The following is a 20,205-nucleotide window of genomic DNA, read 5'->3' as shown; positions in this document are numbered from 1 at the left end:
AGCAGGAGAAAGAAAACTTCACTTCACCAAGTCTTGGTTCTAGCTGAAGTACCAAGGTTGCAAAGAAAGAAAGAGATAAATATATAAATATATAAGAAATAAATAGTTTTCTGCGGGGGAGAGGAGCTAACTTCACTGTGGACTTTGGGGGCTTTTTAGCTGTGCAGAACTTTTACATCCGCAAAAAGCATATACAGCACACTAGAGGGAAGAAAAACTGAACGGATATAATATGTCTCCTTTAACTTTTTTCAAGCGTCCCTTGGAAATGCTAAAACACAGATGATATATCACATCTCGCGGCTGTGACATTTTAAGATGATGCAGACGAACAATTACAGCCGGGAGCGCTTGATCTTGGCCCGCGTGTTCTTTATAGCCTCCTCCTGGATTCGGCCCTCCCCTCGCCTCCACCCTTGCTGAAGGCAGTGGCGCTGTTCTTCATTACGTCCCCGAAGCCGCTCATATATCACGGCCTTTACATCAACAGCACCCTTCTGGGAAATCCCTTAATTAATACAGGGCAGAGCAGAGGTGTCTGGTGCAAGTCACGAAAAACACCCCAGAGACAAAAATATGAAGTTAAATGAGCTCTGGACGCGGCTGAGGTCAGCGCTGACCACACTGGCTGGAACAGCTGTGTGCCTGTGCTGTGTTGTGGTTTTAAACAAACACTGTCACACACACGCGTACATATACATACATATTTATACACACACACGCTCACACAGAGTTTCTGTGTTTTGGTCGGCAGCTGACCGAGCCTCTGTGGTCTGGTTGGGCTCAGTAGCACACATGCTCTCTGTTTATGATGTGCACGCAGGCCTCCTGTGGTCGGCCTCGCTCCGTCCCGACAGAATCTGACGTCCCAGCACCCCAGTTCATTCTCCCATCACATCACTCCATGACACGTCTTTACCTTCCCCCCTCTTCCCTCCTCTTAAAGCTCCCTTCATCCCCTCCGAGCTTGGGTTTATTGATTCTACTCCAACAGCGTGTTTGTATTGGGGCAGCACATGCAGAGATAACCATGTTTTTGGTTATGTCCAGGTCATTGGTTCATGATGTGTTTTGTGTGAGTGCCGTCCGTCTCTCTCGCCTCAATTTATTCCTTCCTTTTGCCTCCACTCACTTTCCCACCCTGTTAATCTTTTCCTTTCTAAAATTCCCCCCTTCTCCTTCGCTCTCTCTCTCAGTCTGCCTCCCGACTCTGTCTGGCGAGTCTCATTTTGGCGTCTATTGTTGGAGGCCAGCGGGTTTACTGGGGAGTCGGTCGGCCTGAAAACACAAGCGGCGTGGTCGCAGCCGAGCGTGACGGATACAATAACCCCTGGAGCGGAAGCATCCATGTGCTAAATTACTGCCACAAATGTTCTTCCGTCGGGGCCACGGCAGGACCATCCGAGCCAGGCAGCTATCTCAATCCCTGACGCACTTTCCTCCTTCCGTTGCATAATTGCACCCTGACCAAGTGCGAGTCGGGATCCAGTTAAAAAGGTGGGATGGGAATGACAGGGGTTGGAGAGGTGAGGGGGAGGTGTTGGGCTGATGTTACACCCTCAAAGAAAAACAACTTTGGTTTCAGACGGCTCCGGCTGCTTTTAAACCTCCTGCACTTGACTTTGAATATTTTCCAGAAATTTTCCAGAGGGGCTGTATGTGAGAACGCAGATGTTAAAGTCAGTTGCTCCTGATGTTCTGCAGAATTTCTCCTGCCAGGCCCTCGGGCGAAATGTCAGAGCGAGCGCCTGTGTCAGGTGTCCCCCGTCACCAGTATGTTTTGGACATTTGTCATATGAGAATGTTTGGACAAAAGTGTCCAGACATTTTCTTGCAGTTTTCTTCTGAAAGCAGCTTTCGCGAATATGGAGCTGCAAACTAATATTATTTTAAACATTGTGTCACTAGGTCATTTCACTTAAAACCATCATTATAACCATAAGTAGTTGCCAAAAGTACATAAATCACTTTAGTAATTTGGCCTGGAAGACAACAACCATCTTTAGATTATCTATACAAGATAATAATACTGTATATTTTCAGTGTATATATAGAACTATAGCTGCAGACCTATAGGTCTCGTGCAAAAGGCAATAAACAGGATTTAATCTGTAAAGTTTAAATTCCACAGGATTAGCGTGACACTGAACACAAACAGTGAGCTGTTCTCCAGCAGAAAAGAGCATCAGCTCCATTTCCTTTGGCATTTCACCTCCCGGACCTGCCATTTAAACTCGTTCACCTTCCTGCCAGAAACCACGACGCCTATTGTCTGTGAGTAGCGGCCACTTCACACCTCCCATTCCCATTTCTGAAAAAAACAAACGGTTCAGCCGTGTGGCGGAACTCGAACTGCACCCGCGTCACAGCAGCTGGAGAATACACTCGGCTGCCAGCGTGTCATATCGTATGTGGACTTCACACACACACACAGAGAGAGAGAAAGAAACAAGTGATATGGGTTTCTGAAGCTGGAGGCTATATATAGTTGGGATATTTGTGGCTATTGTTATAAGATGCAATACAATGTGGCACAGAGAAGGAAGGGGACGGAGAGGAATAAAACCAGCGTCCAGTCCTGAAGAAACACATTTGGTTCTTCCTGGCAGAAAATCTGACACATTTTATGTCTGAAATAAAAAAAGTTTCAATGTCCCTCCAAAGATTTGATGAGAAAATCAGTGATACAGTATTTAGAGCATCGTGGGACACTTAAATCGTCCTCTGCTGCTGAGGGTTTTACTGCAGTGTTTTATAGTGGACGTGTCCTGCCTCGCCTGAATTTTACAAAAAAAAAGAAAGTCCCCCAGCCAATAAAATAATGAAATATAACATTAGGCTTATTAAGCTTTTGGGAAAAACCCATTCCCTGTGATTTAACGAGTGAAGTGATGGTTTAAACCCTCATCAGGTTCCTATACACTGATTAACGAGGCTAGCTGCGTCACAATCTGTCAGATTCCACGCAGCAGGCACGTGATTGATGGATCCTAATGTACATCGGCTTCGTGGCAATTAATCAGTACAGCACGATGGGAAAATGAGTTTTAACAAGGAAGGAAACCGATTGTCACCAATTTCCTGTCGGAGACCTTGACTCTGCTCGTGAAGAAGGGCGCGTGAAGTGTTCAAACATGGGAGTTAATAAAGATGGTGACTGTACCATCAGTTAGTACATTTTCAAGAATGATTAGCTTTTACAACACAGGCCTGAATCTGAAGTGATTGAGGAAGTTCCATGGTAATAAAGATGGCCACAGCGACAGGCTGATAAATGGTTTACACCAGGTGGTTATTTTTAAAATCACTATGTGGGGGGAAGAAACGAGACAAACAGAGCTGCAGCTAGGAACCGCTCAACTTATTGATACATTTAGCAGTTTATCCCCCCCCCCGCTCCATCAATTGATTCATTATGTCGATAAAATGTTGGACACTAATGAAGAACGTCAATCAAATGTCTCATATTTGAGTCCGTTTATCATACAAAAAGAAATAAAGCTGAAAAATACATTTTCATTTGGTGTCAAAGCAGCTGCAGATCAATTCTGTGCACTGACTAAACAACAAATCATAATTCTGTACATGGAATTTATAAGTCTCTCTATTACCAACATACCAAAGCCCACTGGTGAAGAGCACGGCTGCAGCTCTCCACTGATACGCACTTATTTATTGCCATATCGATTTATTAATGGCTGACGTGCTCCTGCCTTCAATCGGCTATTAACTGATCCATTAACATAATGTGTTCATTTCCTCTACGGAACAAGCTTCTTATGCGCAATGGACCTTTTCCATAAAAAAAATAAAAACACACACACAAAAGCATACAGGGGAAAAGCTAATTGCAAGGGAAATGCTTTAAATTAACAGGGGACATAGCAGCTTTGAGATCAGTTCTAAATAGGAGAGAATCTCAAATAAGCTGTTTTCAGACAGGAGCTACAAATAATATGGAGTTTGAATTTCCACATGTGAAGAACCAGATTGTCCAGGTCAGATCAGGCAACAGGACAATGTCCACAACACAAACCTCAGTGGTTGTTGTGCAGAGTTGAAAAAGGATCATTCACAGGGTTCAGCAGGAAACACAGACGCACAACACACTGAGGAGACGGGTGATTTGACAAAGAGGCTCATGGGTCCCGGCTGCATTTTGTCACTAAAGATCTGCACATCATCACGACAGTAAATACCTGCATGAATTACCATAGAGAGAAGAGAAGAGAGGGAGAGATGAATCCAGTCAGGAGCTGTTAATACAACACACCTCCAAACTGTCGTGGGTGGCACAACACACCGGCTTCACTTATCTGCAGCCCAGATTTCTGTTCTCCAGCCATGTTTGTTTGATTTGTATGCACGTGTGCGTCCATCCGGGTAGTGACCCGCTGATAAGGAGTGACAACCTGACACATATGGCCTTGATAAGGTTAGGTTGGGTAATGTTATGTGACAATCATTGACCAGACAGCGATTAGGTCTGACCTGAGGAGGAGGACACTGATCAGGTCGGATTGAAGTTTCAGAAATCAAAGTCTAACTTCTCTCAGAGAGGAAGCTTCCAAAAGTCTTTACTAAAGTGCTTTAACCAAGCAGCATAACAACGGCAAATCACAAATGCATAGAGCCCCATATCTCAAAGAGGTCAATGTATGTGAACGAGCAAGAAATCAAATATGCATTACATTAAAAGCAATGCAAAGTTTCTTGAGTGCACCTTGATGTAGCAACACACGACCTGACAGAGTCTAATGCACTGGAGAGGATGTGGGCAGCTTTGAAGTGATTATCAGATAACAGGGCTAACGGATGCTAATCCCACCTTTGCACACCGATTAGCTCAGAAAGTGAAGCTAATGCTAACGCGGCTCTGCTCGTGCTCCGGGGACAGATGGGTGAAGGGACACACGGGCACCAGTAGAACTTTGTTTCACCAGAATTATCTCTGATGATGATGTGGCAATATTTTCTCAATACACCTCCAGCTCAATAACGAGCTTTTATGACAGTACTTTCATTATCCAGCCACATTTGTGTATAAAGTTGTGTAATTAGTTGGGCAACTCCTGCAAAACACACCAGAGAAATGGACCCCAACAAAGTCACGTGAAAACAAATAAGATTTAGCAAAACTTCTAGAATCAACTGGGCTAAAGTAAAACACACAACAGACATAACACACGTGTAGAACAAGATGAACATTCAGATTTAAAAGGAAACACCATGAAGGAGCTAGGTGGAGCTACTAAAGGAGTGACACACCGGTGAACTGGTTAAATGAGAAGGTGCAGGCGCTTCATACCGTGTGTTTAAACCTCAAACTCCCAACATGTCATAAAGATGATTGCGGCCTTTTCTCTCTGGTGAGCGTTCAGCTGACACTCTGAGAGCAACGAGCCCAGAGCAACAACTCCCAGCTGCTCACAGATGTTTGTGTAACACAGCATCTGCACAAACAGCCGTAATCTGTGTAGGATACGTGGAATTATCAAAGTCAGATGAGCTGGTGGGGTCGGTTCCCGTCGGTAGTGTCTGCTCCACAGTTTCTCAGCTTCAACACATAAAAAATGGCTGAACACTGCAGCAGAGACACTGTGACAGAAGACACGTCTTCATCACTGATATCAAAAAGGGAAAAGAGACTGATCAAACCCTGGGAAAATCCAAGCTGGAGCTGGAGATCAAGTTCATACGACATATATAAGGAGAAAGGGAGATTCTGAAGATTTTCTCTGAGGATGGAGATTTCCTGATCTATTTACGGAGGTTGAAAATGGAAAACATGCAAAGCAGATCAGCCGGGGCGATGATGAAGCTCCAGCAAATGTAGAAATGACAGAGCTCTCAGATCTACTCGCCTCAGCCGTCCCAAAGAGAAGCTGAAAAGAATTCAAGGCAACGCATCTATTTTTTTTAGAGATGTAGCCCCGTCTGTTGCTGTTGCCAAAACCCTCCCCTGTGTCCTCCTCTAAAAAGCTTATCAGCATCCAGAGATGCCGCCGGCTTTGAGGCTCATTTGGTCGCTCTTCATACTCCACGTTAAATGCAATTTATTGAATAATGAATCTCTTCTGCTCCTCAGACCGTGTGAACTGTCAATTTACTCAGCGTCCCCCCCCAAAAAAAAGAAACCAGGACTTGAAGGTCCCTCTCGGATCCTGGATGAAATTCAAATGAAATGTTCTGCCTGTCAAAGAGAGGGTACAGGAAGTGCAATGCCTCTGCGCTGCTTAGGGAAGATCTTGGTGAGATCCAGTGTTTGCCTGTATCCTTACGACGAGGCTGAGGCAGCAGCAGCTACACTGCACGGCTGTACAGGTATGTGTGTTTTTAGATTAGATTAGATTTCTTTATTTATCCACACAATGGGGAAATTCACTTGTTACAGCAGTAATAGAAAAACAGAATTAAAGTAACAGTGTCGAAGCACTGTAAAAAAAAAAAAAAAAAGTACACTTCTAAAACTACACATAATAGGAGTATGAGTGTGTGTGTGTGTGTGTGTGTGTGTGTACATGCTTCTTAATTTGAGGAGGAAAAAAAAGTACATGAATAAAAAAAAAAAAAGTCTTCTTGCTGATGCATTATTCATGATTTGTAGCTTCTGGGTGTTCCACATGAGCGGCCACAGTTAGAGAGAGTGCCGGGTTTCGGCCAAAGAAGACGCTGCTGAGTAGGCGAGCTGGAGGGGGGGGGCAGGTACATGCACGTGTGAATGTGTTTGCCTACGTGGACGAGGAGGAAGAGGCTGGTAGTTTGCCTTAAGGCTCAAAAAAGAGGAACACTCACTGAGGGGGGGGAAAGTGGGGTTAGATGGACACACTACTGAATCAGCACTACTTTGCTAAAGGGAAAACACGCAGCCCTTGCAGCATGTGCCAGGCACATATGCACATGCAGACGCACAATTTAACACACACACTCTGCTCAGACTGCAGAGTAGACGTAACACATACTTGTCGGAATTTGTGTCTGTCCCCTCGTCGGCTACAGTGCAAACACTTTGCAGACAGAGGAGCAGTCCTCCACAGGCCAAAGACAAAATCCACACAATCAAAACTCAAAGGTGAAGATTGCCACACACACACACAATAAGCAGCGAGGTATATTCAGACATGATTAACTTGTGCTTTCCTTAAGCTCCTGAAAAGTCAGCGTCCCTGTAGACTATAAGTCGGTGTTTATAGATGGTAAGTAAAGCAGCTGTGAGCAAATAGTGCCAAGTTACCAGATACTCCACAAACTCCAGAGCGGGCACACTGGCAAATATAAGGGCTTCCGTTCGCACACAGACACACACACGTATACACAAACACATCTGCTCCTGGGGAACCTTAGGATAATTTGACCTATCACCTCAATATAGAAGCAATGGTACGTATGCCGTTTTCAGACATGAACTCCAGAAAATTTGGTTTCCCAGAGTTTGCCATTCACATATAAAGAGCATGGCAGGAAATTGTCTTGGGGTCGGACATGTTTACAAGAGGAGAACATGATGGAGGTACAATTTAAAATAATATAAATTCATCTGTGGAAAGCACAAGGTTTTGGTGGCACCTCTTCTCCATCTTAAGAAATGTGTTTCTCCAGTTTTTTGCTTGCTCGCTGCAAATTTTACAACTCACATGGGCTCAGTCCAACATTTTACTAAAGGCTGGCTAACCTACATCTCCTCACAGAAAATGTCACCATATTCCAGCCCTGCAAGGTCCAGGATGCACCCTGCCTCTCGCCCTGCGTCAGCTGGGATTGGCTCCAACCCCCTGTGACCCTCAAAGGATAAGCTGTTTAGATAATTGATGGATGGTGCATGATGATCAGTGACTGACAGCAGCTGTAGAAGCAATGATAGTGAAAACACGTTAAGCATATCAAACAGCAACTGGCTAATTGAGCACCGCAGCCTGTATATAGACACCCACTACAGATGTCACACATGTGAGAGGGGAGAATCAAGTATTTGAATACACTCTCTGGTGAAAACATGCAGACCCGTAATGAGGAAAACAGCTCTTCTGGAATCGGAGTAGATTTCAAATTAACCGAACCATCACATCTGGTGTAAATTTGCATTTTGAATGTGCCAGACACTAGACTGTGAGAACGTGCCAAAGCAACCCTGGTTTATCTGGGGCACACAGCCCAACTCTTCTAATGAAGATTTTGACTTTTGACGGCTTCACTCCAGGATTCAGATAATCTGCAGCATCTTCTCCTCGCTCTTCACTCGTCTCTCTTCCGACAGCCGGTGGACGTTATCACACAAACAACAAGGAGACACTTTGAAAAAGAAAGTGCTGTTGTGTCGCTTCTTTCTGGGGAAATAAAACACTTCAATTCACCTCCCCCCCAAAAAAGGCAATACCCCAAGTGGAGCAGCGCCAAAGAGCAGGATGCTCCTCGGCACCAACACTGTATTTCCTCCAATCTCATCTTTATACTTCCTCCCTTTCACCTCAGGGCTTCAGATTCTCGACGGGATCACTGGCTTGTCCCACTCAGACACTTTATTTTTGGTTTTATTTTTGAGTGCAGGGATGCAGCTCCAGTCGGGGATCAGCCGGGTACAAAAAATGTGGCCCCTGGCTCGGCGTCAGAGATACAGAAAGAAAAAGCAATGAAATACAGTTTACAAGAATGTGGATCTGCCTTTATTGCAACTGCTGGAAAGTGCCACTAGAATCTAAACAGAATCTCTGAATCTACATCATGGATGAAATCTTTCCATCCATGATGTAATGAATCATACGCTCTTTGCTGGAGCAGAGTTACGAGTTATGAAAAGCAGTGGTGGCAAGTTTTTTCCACATGCATGAGGAAATGGTTTTTGGGCTACGAGACAAAAAGAATAACGGCAGAGGAGAGGAGAGAAATTGTGAGTTTGACAAAGAAAAACCGAGGAGGAGAGAAAGGCCGGAAGAAGTTCAAGAGAATGGAGAGTGGGCGTTAATTCTAAATATCCAGCATTACCACCAGCAGCTGCACTTTGTCCCACATCGCCTCCTGAAAACAAGCGTGCACTCCTCCTGCATCTGAAAAGGAGGCCCTGTTCAACACCGGGCAGCAGCAGCGACGCCAAACTGGCAGCAAAGCTTGGAAAAATAGCGACAAGCCAAAATGATTCCTTCCTTCCTCTCTCTGGTCGATCATGCACCCACACTCTGGTTATACTGAGGCTCTCCTCGGTGCAACCAGATGCTTTCTGCCCTTGTAACCATCTCCTCCCCCGCCGCCGCCGCCTCCTCCTCCTCCTCCTCCATCGTTAGTTCTGGCTTAGTGGCTGATCCGTGAAGTGTTGTGGAATCTGCCAAACCAGGCTCTGGTTGTCGATGGCTAACCCTAACCCTTGTGCGAGCGGCCATTGCTGCCAGTTGTCGCCCAGGCTTCAAAACCAAAAACAGGAAAGAGATGCATGCGGCAGAGAGGCCTCAGCAGCAGGAGAATCCGGTTTGATGGAGAGGGGTGAAACATGAGAGAGTAAAAAGGGGGGACCATATGGGGAGGCTGCGATGTCAACAAGGCCCAAGCACTCCCTCTGGAAAGAGGTCAAACTTCGGCACAAAAGGACTCCTTTGGAGAGCCTGGGGGCCGCCCCAACTTTAACACCCCACGAGTGGAAGTCAAACCGAGCCATAAAGCACGATGAGCCAGACGGAGAAAAGAGCCCTTCCATCAGGCTGCCAGATCTGCTCCAACAAAACCCTCTTTCTCTGCGCGGAGCCGTGGCCCCTCCAACATTCAGCCATGCACACATTCTTCAGTGACATAATGCTTTTTTAAGCTTTTGCCCTCTTCAGCTCCACCACCACCTCCTCCTCCTCCTCCTCCTCCGCCCCTTCTTGGCCCTAACTCAGATTTCCCCCCCATTTTGCCAATTACTATTTGAATATGAATACCAGCAGAGGGTCTAAGTGTTTGATTTCGCTCTCATGGTGGTGAGAGGAGAAGGAGGGAGGTCAGCGTGCAAACTGACGTCTAGGATCTGCCGTCCCATTGATGTGCCGTCAGTAGGTGTTTGCTGAACGGCCTCTCGGGGCCATAAAAGCTGTCATTCTGCGGGGCCATAAAGCGAGCTACTCCCCGACGCACCTTCCCTCTCTCCTGCTGCAACACCCTGAGGGAGTCGCAGTGCTCACTGGGGTCAAGCGCTGTAACAGCTGCTGACAACGCCGATGGACTGCGTTCTAAACAGTTTTCTTATCTGCAGGAAAACGAGCGTGTTTTTTTTTTTTTTTTTTACGATGCTCTCTGCGTGAGTGCGCCTGTGTCCACAGCAGCCGCAGAAAGATATAGGCCAGAGCTTCTGCCCACTGCGCCTCATTGATGAGATAACTGTGGTCAGGTGCTCCACAGCCTGGGGACCGCCGAGTCATTCAGGACGAGGGACAAATCCCCCCCGGAGCACTGGAACCAGCGGGCAACCACACACACACACACCCCCAGACCCTGACCCCTCACGCACTGACCCACTCCGCGCTCCACAGTTCAGTGGTAAAGAGATAACGGCCATATAAATACAGCCTCCTTCAGTCAAAGTGAAACCTGCGACCGCTTCACCAGTCGTACACGAGCAAGGAGAGGAGGGAGGGGTCGGGTGGAGGGGGGGGGGAAGACTGCTCTGGTAAATCCAGGCCTTGCATAGAGGGAATTGATCAAGTGATTTAATTCATTTACAGCTTTACTTAGAAGTGTCTTCACTAACAAGAAGACAAGAAGAGACTGCCTCTTTCAGTTAGAGCTTTATTAGTGCCTGCTGCAAACTGATCTTGTTTAATGTTATGTTGAATCCCGATCGGTGGAGTTAATCTTAATATCTGACATCTAATAGGTGATTTTGTTACGAAAAACTGCTCTGATAAGATCTGGTGAAGATGTTTGAGGATAATAAAGTTGCTGGATGTCAAACTTAAAGAGGCCTAGAGGGTCTTTGGTGCCAATCGGTGGATCTGTGGGTTAGTCACAATTCGAGAAAGTGGAAACCAAGCGTGATCAGAATGGTTGGAATTAGATATAGAACAATTTGTTGATTGTAAATACACAAACTCCAATTGGCTTAAGGCAAAACACACGCAGCTAAATGTGGGAAATGCAGAAATGATGAAGGGAATGTTCGCTCAGAGCGGCGGTGCCCCGTCCCAGCATGCCCCATGCCACACGGAGAAGCCTGAGATATGACACCTGATTTAAATAGTTCATCTCTCTGCTTCTTAAAAAAGAAAACCCCACATGTCAGAACTTAACATGCTCACCATGCAGACAGCAGCCATACCGTCGCTTTATTCCTCCTCAGCAGAGGCTCTAATGAGAAGCCAATCACGCGTCGGCCCTGATCAGCGCTTTCTGCCTCAGCCAGTCACATACCTGTCCAGTTTAATTCTGCTCACAACGACCCAATCTGCTTCTTTTCCCCCGCTCCGGTCTGTTCTGCACCGTCAGAGCTTTCTAAACACTGAGCACACACTCACTTACCGATCTGCCGACAAACTTTACATCACTGTCCAGCACGAGTGAGGGATGAGAGAGTGTCAGGAGTGACAGGCGGAGAAAGAGAGGAATAGAGGGGGGGGGGGGTATAACTTTTACTTCAGTGTCTTCTGAAGTCCTTCCTCTTAGACATGGAAAATTTAAAAGTAATTTTGAAGCCTTGTTATTTCCTCGTTCTTCATATATTACCATTTCCACCGGCACAACAAGCCCTCAGACATGTTTTTTTGTTTTTCCTCCAGAGTGGAAGCGAGCAGCTTTTAATAGAGGAAATGATTCTGGGGCCCGGACCACTGCTGTTTTAATACTCTCATTGATTTTCATTTTGGGGGAACCCTCCCAGCTGATCAGCCCCTCTCCATCTACTCGCCCGGCAGCTGGCCTGGGAGGGGGGTGCATGATGCTTCAACGTCTGACCCAGAGTGTGTGTGTGTATGTGTGTGTGTGTGCCGATTTCACATTCGCCCCCCGTCCAATTCTGTCCCTCTCTTGCTCCCCACCACCACCTCCGAGGTCAGGGGCAGCTTGGCTGTGCTGGTAATCCCTGAATGAATGTGGGTCAGTGAGCAGGGCTTTGCCTTCGTCACTCAGCGAAGGGACAGACAGGGGGGTCAGGACGCGAGTCATCACGTGCACACACACACACTCTCACACACAGACAGACACACACGCTCGTATTCACACGCCCATGTACTACGAAGACAAAGGCCCACAGCCGAAAGCAAGTTGCAAAGTAAACTTTGAGAACAAAGCTGAGATTAGTAGAGCTGGAATTATTTGTGAAATAACTGATTAATCGACTGACAGAAACAGAACAGCTTCAATCACCAGTTTATGCTTCTGAAATATAAAAGTTATAAAAGCAAATGTGGTCGACTGCAACATCTTTGGAAAACGACTTTTTAGGCCAATTCTAGCTTTCAAACTAAAACTGGACAAGGAGCAGGTTCTCCATTTTAAGAGCTCGGACACTGAGAAGTGTGGATCCAAGGCGTAAACTTAGGTAAAGCATTTCAAACCTGAACTGACCGCTGCCTAAAGTTTGTCACCAGAGCCGGAGAAAGTCCCCGATGTGGAGGAGTCGGAAACACTCCACACTGACCCCGGTCCGTCTGACTGAGCGCAGACAAAAACCAATGAAGCTGAAGCAAATCAAACTGTGACCATTAAAGAGAAAGAGACGGTGAAAGTCAGAGGGGACAAGAGATGGAAAGACGATCTGATCAGACAAAATAACAAACATAGGTTTTGTGTAGTTATGGGCTTAAATCGTCTCTCTCACTCTCACACAGACCAAAATATCAAAGAGTCCAAATTAAGCTGCACCACAATCAAACTAATTATCCTCCACATCATTAACATTCTCCATCGTGAGCGCGGTGCTTTATCTAAGAGGGAGCAGGCTATCATGAAATATTCATGACTTATTAATCTGACTACAGAAAAACAAACAAACAATGGCGACCCGGGGAGTGTGACACCCTGTGCTTCCAAACGTGAGGGAGGTGCAGTGACGTGATGGTGTTCACCGCTCCACACCTCCACCAGTGAACCCACCATCAGGCTGACATTTGGGGGGGGGGGGGGGGGGGGGGGTTGCTCCATGCCCTCTCTTAATGGTGTTTTACCAAGATAAGGTGGAGAGGAAGTGTTGCTGGTTTTTCTGCACTTGGCCCCGAAGATCATTTACCAGCTCTCGCTCTGTGGCACAGTGTCAACAAAATGTCGACTACAGCTCGGGCTTGAAAAAAAAAAAAAATCACTGAAGAAAATGACGCCGATGGAAATGTGGCAGGGAGCCATCTCCAGCCAAATCACATCAGTGTTTCCATGTTGCTCGGATATGGAGAGGGGGAGGAGAGAAAACAAGGGGAGGAAAAGTAGAAACGGAGACAAAGGCAAGAAAGAGGGGGGGGGGATTCAAATATGGCCTGTTCCCTTGTCTCTCTCACCTGCCTCCGAGTGGATTTTCTCAAGTGGGGGGGAAATTTCTATTGATTACACAGTTGTGGAAATGAAAATGCCGCCATTGACTTCTAATGGGAAAGTGATAATCAGGGCATACAGTGTGAGATGGAGATTATCACTCCATCTCACACCCACTTGTTTCTTCTCCTCCCTCCACACACGCTCCAACACAGACATACTTTCAGTATCTCCTCTCGACTCTCTCTATCGTCATTCTCTAAATCTCCCCCTCTACTTATCTTCATTGCGCTCCCTCTGTCTCTTTTCAGTGTTCAAGTCCCCCGGGTGACCTTGAGCGGCAGATGCCAGTGAAGTAGCTAAAGTACAAAGTCAATACGGGCCAACAAAGCTGGTTAAGTATTAAATGGAGAGGGGTGGGGGGGGTGGGGGGGGGATGATGACGCAGCCGTTAGCCCGAGAAAAACACTTAACAGAGCAAATAGGAGGAATGTGTGCCGTCGGACTTTAATGGAACACTCAACAGTAATAATGATGTACTTTCAGCAGCTGACTGGCGATAGGAGATGAGGCTGCACTTTTGGTATCTGCAGGATAATCTGCATGCAAGTGGAATGTGGAGCACTGACGGAGTGGGTTTACACACATGAAGTCATGATGTCATGGTGCCGTGCAGAACACATGAACTCTGAAAAATGTCCAATAAATTGGGTCTGGGTATTTTCTGGATTTTTCCTCTTGCATGTGAAGAATGCAGCAGGGAAGCTCAATCTTTCTGTTTATAGAACTAAAGTTCCATAAGTTCTCAAATGTAAAGTTGCCATCTTCCTCTGTGTCTTCTACTTGTACAACACCTCTTTTTCATCCGGAGTCATTTGAATTATTTGTGTGCGTTTCAGCTTTGTGTCCATCACGTGTAGGAAAGTCATCAACAAACCAAACTAAACTTCACAGGAAAAGTTTTGAAAAACTCACATACAGCTGCTCTCCCTCCAGACAACTTCAGAACACTTCAAGATCTCAGTTCATGACTGAAAGCAGCCTAATAGGGAAATAGAAAAACCCTAAGCCTTCCCTCAAGTGTTACTGCTCTAAAAATAGGAAGTAGCAGGCCACAAAAGTGACTTCCTATGTAAAACAACTTGACAACTTGATTTCTGAAAGCTGATATCGCATTGAGAGGTGCAACAAATATATATTAACAATTAGTGGGACGTCACAGACGGGGGTTCGGTCACCACAGGGCATCGCATTACAGCAAAATCCCACCTTATGTGAACATTTTCAGTTGGCGAGCCCGTAATAGGCTTTCACTGCCCTCTTCCAGGATCATTGTCTGCAGCCCTGAAAACTGAGTGGATAATACAGCAGTGAATGGGGCCTTTCATCAGCGCTCGGCCATGGAAGTGGACCAGAGTGACTCCAATTGAAAGCTATTGCCGCTAAGAAAATCAATTGAATATATGTGTATAGAGTGTGCAGCATGAGTGTGTGTGTGTGTGTGTGTGTGTGTGTACGTGTGCATTCAGGTGCCTAGGTACTAGCCTCCAGTTTGCACCTCTTGCTGCTGCATTCCTTTGCAGAACAGCATTCCTCTGGAAGCTAACAGGGTCAAAGGTCAGGAGGCAAAGATGAGCCTGGACGCGGCGCCGGCCACGGCATTGTGTGTGTGTGTGTGCGTGAGGCGGTTGTGTGTTGGTGGTCAGCGAGTAGATGACTACTGACTTCAAACAACGTGTGCGGCCTGGAGTTTTTACTGCAATCCATTTCTCTGCGTTCAGCCGATGCATCGAGCTGAGGAGCATCCAGGTACGTTGACTGTGCAGTGAGGCAGCACGGGCTCGGCAGCGCTCCCTCCTCAAACGCTAACAGCTGCTTTGACACGTGTGTGCATTCCTGAGTCTGCGCCACAGAGTCCCCGTAAGGCAGAGCCTCCACCGCTGGGAAAGGGAGCGCTGGCCGGCCTGCAGCCTCCATAGATCCATTTAACCGAGAGCGAGAGAGGGGGAGAGAAAGCTACGTCAGGGGGTTTTGTAAAGCGCGAGCTGGCACCGACCCGGGGTTTGAATTCGATTAAAATGAAAGCCATCAGCTTGATTAAATCCAAACAGGTTTCTAAATCATAACTGGGGGGGGGGGATTATTTAAACGTCATGGATCCACTGTGTTGATTCATGCTAAAGTAACTTAACCAAATAGATTCTCAGAAATTGTCAGATGAGACGTTTTTTTCAGAACAACCACCAAAAGGGAACCCTGTGCTCAACACTGTAAAAAGTCTGGTGTAAAAATAAAAAATTGGGTTTATTGACTTTTAGCGGGGACTGAACTCAAATGCATTATTGATGTTGGGAATGAAATGACTAACAGGGCGGCGGTATTGATCAAAATAAATCAACCGTGACACACACACACACACACAGACACACACCACAGTGGAAAGAGTGGGTAGTGAAAGCTCTGGTTTCCACGAACCCGCAGTGATCAGCGGTGTCAATCAGCTGATCGTGGCATCGAGATGTTCCAGAGACAAGAGGCCACTTCTGGGAAAACAAGGGCCGGGCGGCTGGGGAGACAGAACCGTGAGTGGGGGGGGCGGGCCGTCCAGAGATGACTGGAATGTCAGATAATGGATGACATACTTCACCAGGTGACACCGAGCCCAAGGCCTCCAGTGAGGCAGAGGGAGAGAGCGAGTGTACGTGTTCGAGTGAGAGGGGAAAACGGGATGACGAATGGACGGACAAGTGCGTGCTTGTGAAGTTTTCTTAGAGCTCCCTCTTTTTTTGTGGGATTACAGTTCATCTGCGAGGAGCTGGAGGTCTCTGGGTTCATTTCAAGTTCAAGGAGAGTCGCTCGCTCTCTCTCTACTCAAAATGTGTCAGGTTAAAAACTCCTCTCTTTTTTTTTTATCCTCACCAAACTGCTTCTTCTCTTTGTCTTCCTAACCTGACAGAATGGAAAGACGTGCAGCTTCACTTTCCACGTGCTCCTTCACTTAACCTTGATGTGCCGTGTGTATACACAGGTACACACACACACACCCCCCCTCTAGGAACAATGTAGGCAAGAAGTGCTGTTAACACATGCCTGGGTTTATCCAGGCTTTAGGATCCACAGGTTGATAAACGCAGATCAAACCCGTGTCACTCACAGACCAGTGAACCTGACAGCACAGTTCACTGCTTAATCCAGCTATGCAAACATCAGACGACACCGCCGCCCCCCCCCCCCCATATTAAGACATACCAAACATTCAGGTGCAGAGGTGGATCTGAAGGGGGCGGTGGGGGGGGTTCTCATTCATTACCACCTTGACAAAACAGAGACCTCCGAAGCTACAGGTTATCAGCTGAGCCGAGTGGAGGCCCCGGATCTCTCGCTTGGATAAAGAAAGCGATAATCAACCCATTGCATCTGGTTCATTTGCATTAAATCTAGTGATAATTCAGCCAAACCTGCAACGCACCACAATCCTGCGTAAACTTCCTGAAAGCGTGGGAAGCAGTGTGACGTCAAGCAAGGTCAAAGCAACACTGATACTAATTTCATAGAAGGAAAAAAAATAAACTTCCCATCATCGACTTTCACTCAATTTGCACTAAACACAGGGTGCAAAGTCAAACATGTCCATGCATATCCTGAAGGAAAGGCTGCAGCGCTCCCATGGAGGGGAGGTGGAAGGTGGAGGGGGTGGATTCCTTCATAGAGAGGGGGTTAGTGGAGGGGGGGGGGGTCCAGGGGGCTAATAGACTGGCTGGAGAACCTTGATGTCATGCTGGAGAGGGAGCAGGGAGGTGGAGTGGAGGGTAAAAACCAGTCATGTAGTGGCACATAAACAGGGCTGGTTAACTGTGACCTGTAGTCAGGGATCGTTATAGGAAAACTCTGCTATAGATCCAGATTTCTATGCTTATGTGTGAGACTGTGATTATTAAAATCTCGATTTTGATTTCCAATGTAAACAAGTGATTCTTTATGTTCCAACTTTCAGGAGTTAAAACCTGTTTCCAGGAGGAAAGGACACAGTGACAGAGAATTGGAATTGCTCCATAAAAAGCAGACGTACAGTATGTTTGCTCAGCTGTCCTTCAGCAGCCGAAACAAAACCTTACCCATAAGCTTGACCATGACCAACAACTCCTGCCTAACCAGAACTTAACCACGACTCATCTTAACCAGGACCTCAGAAATTGAGTTCTGCCTCATTGGAACCAGTCCACGGTGCCATGAGGTTCACTGGTCAGGATTTAAACTGGATACAAGTCCTATAGAGGTTACAACCAGGAGCACACACACACACACACTGCACCACACTGGCGGATGCGCTCCTGGCGTGGATGACACCTCTTTACGCACCAGCTTCGTGCGTAAAGAGGCAAAGATCAACGCGTAAAAGTGAATTTAATCCCATTTGCACTGAACTTACTTGTCATACTCCGCGTTGTCCCTGTCGCAGCGCGCGTCCTTGTGCTTCTGCCAGTCCTTGCCATGCTTGCAGGTGGTGAGCAGCACCACGTCCTCCGCGTTGTGGACGTGATACAAGGCATTCCTGGTGTCCGAGCCGATACCCGTCAGGTAGCGCTTCCCCTTGAACACCAGCATGTACTTTCTGAAAGGCGGGATGGAGTTGTACTTGAGGAAGCCCCTCTCCCCGCCGGTGCGCGGGTGCTCCTTGGAGAAGAGGGGGATCGACACGTCGAAGTTGCGCCTGAAGTTCTCGGTGCTGATGCTGGCCTTGGCCAACATGGCCTGGCCGATGTCAAAGCCCAGGTCTTCCGTGTAGTCCGGCCACGTCCCCGAGTACAAGTTAAATATGAGGTGGTTCCTGCCGTCGTTCCACAGGGGCAGGTTCTGCACCTTGGTCTTCAGGTTGTGGACGTATTGCGGGGACAGCTGGTCCCGGTCCAGAGTGTCCAGGCTCAGGACGAACAGACACGCCTGGCCGGGGTCCGACGTGTAGAACCTCGAGCCCTCGATAGCAGATAAAATATTCTGATAACTCTCGGAGATCTTCTCGCCCTTCTGCTGCGGGTAAACGTAAACTTTGAATCCCTTCCTCTGGCACTGGGAGAAGTCGAAGCAGGAGTCCATGCGGCACCGCTTGCCCTTGTAAACACTGGTGTTGACGTCCCTCTTCTGGTTGGGAGATATGTGCACGTTGTACTCCTCGGTGTCCGGCTGATCCCAGGGCAGGAACGGGTGTAAGGGGTCAGAGAAGTGGGGCCAGGGCTGGTCGGGCCGGTATCCATTCCGGCTGCGGTCATGCCGGCTCCTGCTCGCCGCTGGAAGTTGAATCCCTCCGAGGTAGAAGAGAAGCCCCAGACATGCGCCGGCGGAGAGCAGGATCAGGTAGCGTTTTTTGGCCTGCATGTGTCCTGGGAGCGGGTCGTTTAGGAAGAAGAAATGTAAAGTGGCCCGAAGTCAGGCGCTCACCAACCCCGGCTGCACCGCTCCATCCTCCGGCAGCCTCCACGGATCCCCAACCCCCCTTCTGCGTATTCGGTTCCCAAATCCGGCAAGTGATCCAGTGCATGTGGGCGATTTATTAAAAGTGTTGCCCCTTCCTCCCTCTTCGGTGGAGTTGCACCATGTCGCTGGGAGCCTGCGGCGGGGCTGGGGTGCACCTAAACGGCTCGGCGGTGCCCGGACCCGCTCGGATCAGAATCATAAGCAGCGGCTCGGTCCTCAGCCTCATTCAGCCCGCCTGCGTGCGAGGGGAGAGCGGGTGTGCACATGGGAAACTGTCCGGGGAAACTCCTCCTCGGAGATGAACAGCGGCCGGGGTCCCCGAGGCTCTCCCAGACGGAAAGGTACTCAAGAAGCCCCCGTCGGTTTGTGTAGCCGTGGCCGCCGCCGGGCTCGGATCCTCAGGGTGAATTCGTCCGGTTCCCCCGCTCTTCTATCGCTCCATGGTCCCGTGGCTGGGCGGAGGCGAAAGGCAGGAGCGGCTCAGCGGCGCAAGTGTAACCGGACGAATCCCTGCATATTCCTCTCTGTTCCCTGGTTCCCTCACAACCTCCGCGCACGTTGACGGGGAAAAAGCCTCCGCGGCCGGTTGTGAGCCACGCAGCCGCGCCGAGTTGCCCGGTGGTGGAGGAGGAGGAGGAGGGACGCGGGCGCGGAGGTCGCGCTCGGGAGGAATCCGTGAGGAGAAGCCCGCTCGGTGGAGAGAAAGAAAGCGACGGGATTCCTGGATCGAGGCGTCCGATCACTGAGCGCTCAGTTGTTCCGATTGTTGGTCGCTCGCATTCCAATCCCGACACGACGGCAGCTGACGCGACGTCCCATCCATACGCACCGCCGCCGCCGATTGGCTCCGCGGAGCCGGGCGGAAGAGGCGGGACCTGCGGGGAGATGCACCCATTCATAACCGGAGTCCCCCCCCCTCCACACCCCTCCTGCCCCGCATACATGTGCAAATGATCCCGGCTAATTGTCAAAGAGCCTGAAGACGGTGTTTGGAGAAGGGAAACACGAGGGAGGAGGAGAAGCTGAAGTTTATTCCCAGTTCCCAGTTCAAGATCCTTCATTCCCAGTGACTCCAACATCAGCAGGGATAGAAACATAAAATTATGCACTTGGGTTTTCTCCTGTCAAACTACACTTATGTTCTTTAAGAGAAATATACTTTTGCACTTTAGTGTCATCTGCACAACATTTGAATCATCTTGTTTACCTCATTCTGACCTACCTGCTGCTGTGGATCAATAGAGTTTGATCTTATCTTATCTTATATGATTTAAATAGTAGAAGAGATATTTAAAGTTATTTTTTTTAATGCTC

General features: G+C 47.9%; 1 protein-coding gene across 1 annotated transcript in view; it reads right to left on the bottom strand.

The window, feature by feature from the left end:
- The window catches only part of ext1b (exostosin glycosyltransferase 1b), a 102,344-nt gene extending 82,641 nt beyond the window's left edge, over nt 1-19,703 (bottom strand). Inside the window, exon 1 of the mRNA XM_062409832.1 lies at nt 17,849-19,703. Within this exon, the coding sequence (XP_062265816.1) occupies nt 17,849-18,792 (944 nt within the window). The 5' untranslated portion in view covers nt 18,793-19,703. The remainder of the gene's footprint in view (nt 1-17,848) is intronic.
- Nucleotides 19,704-20,205: the final 502 nt, after the last annotated feature.

This window comes from Platichthys flesus, chromosome 17 (assembly GCF_949316205.1).
Source record: "Platichthys flesus chromosome 17, fPlaFle2.1, whole genome shotgun sequence".
NCBI classification, from domain to species: domain Eukaryota; kingdom Metazoa; phylum Chordata; class Actinopteri; order Pleuronectiformes; family Pleuronectidae; genus Platichthys; species Platichthys flesus.
Note: the sequence above shows the minus strand (reverse complement) of the source record. Positions and strands in the feature narration are given on the sequence as shown.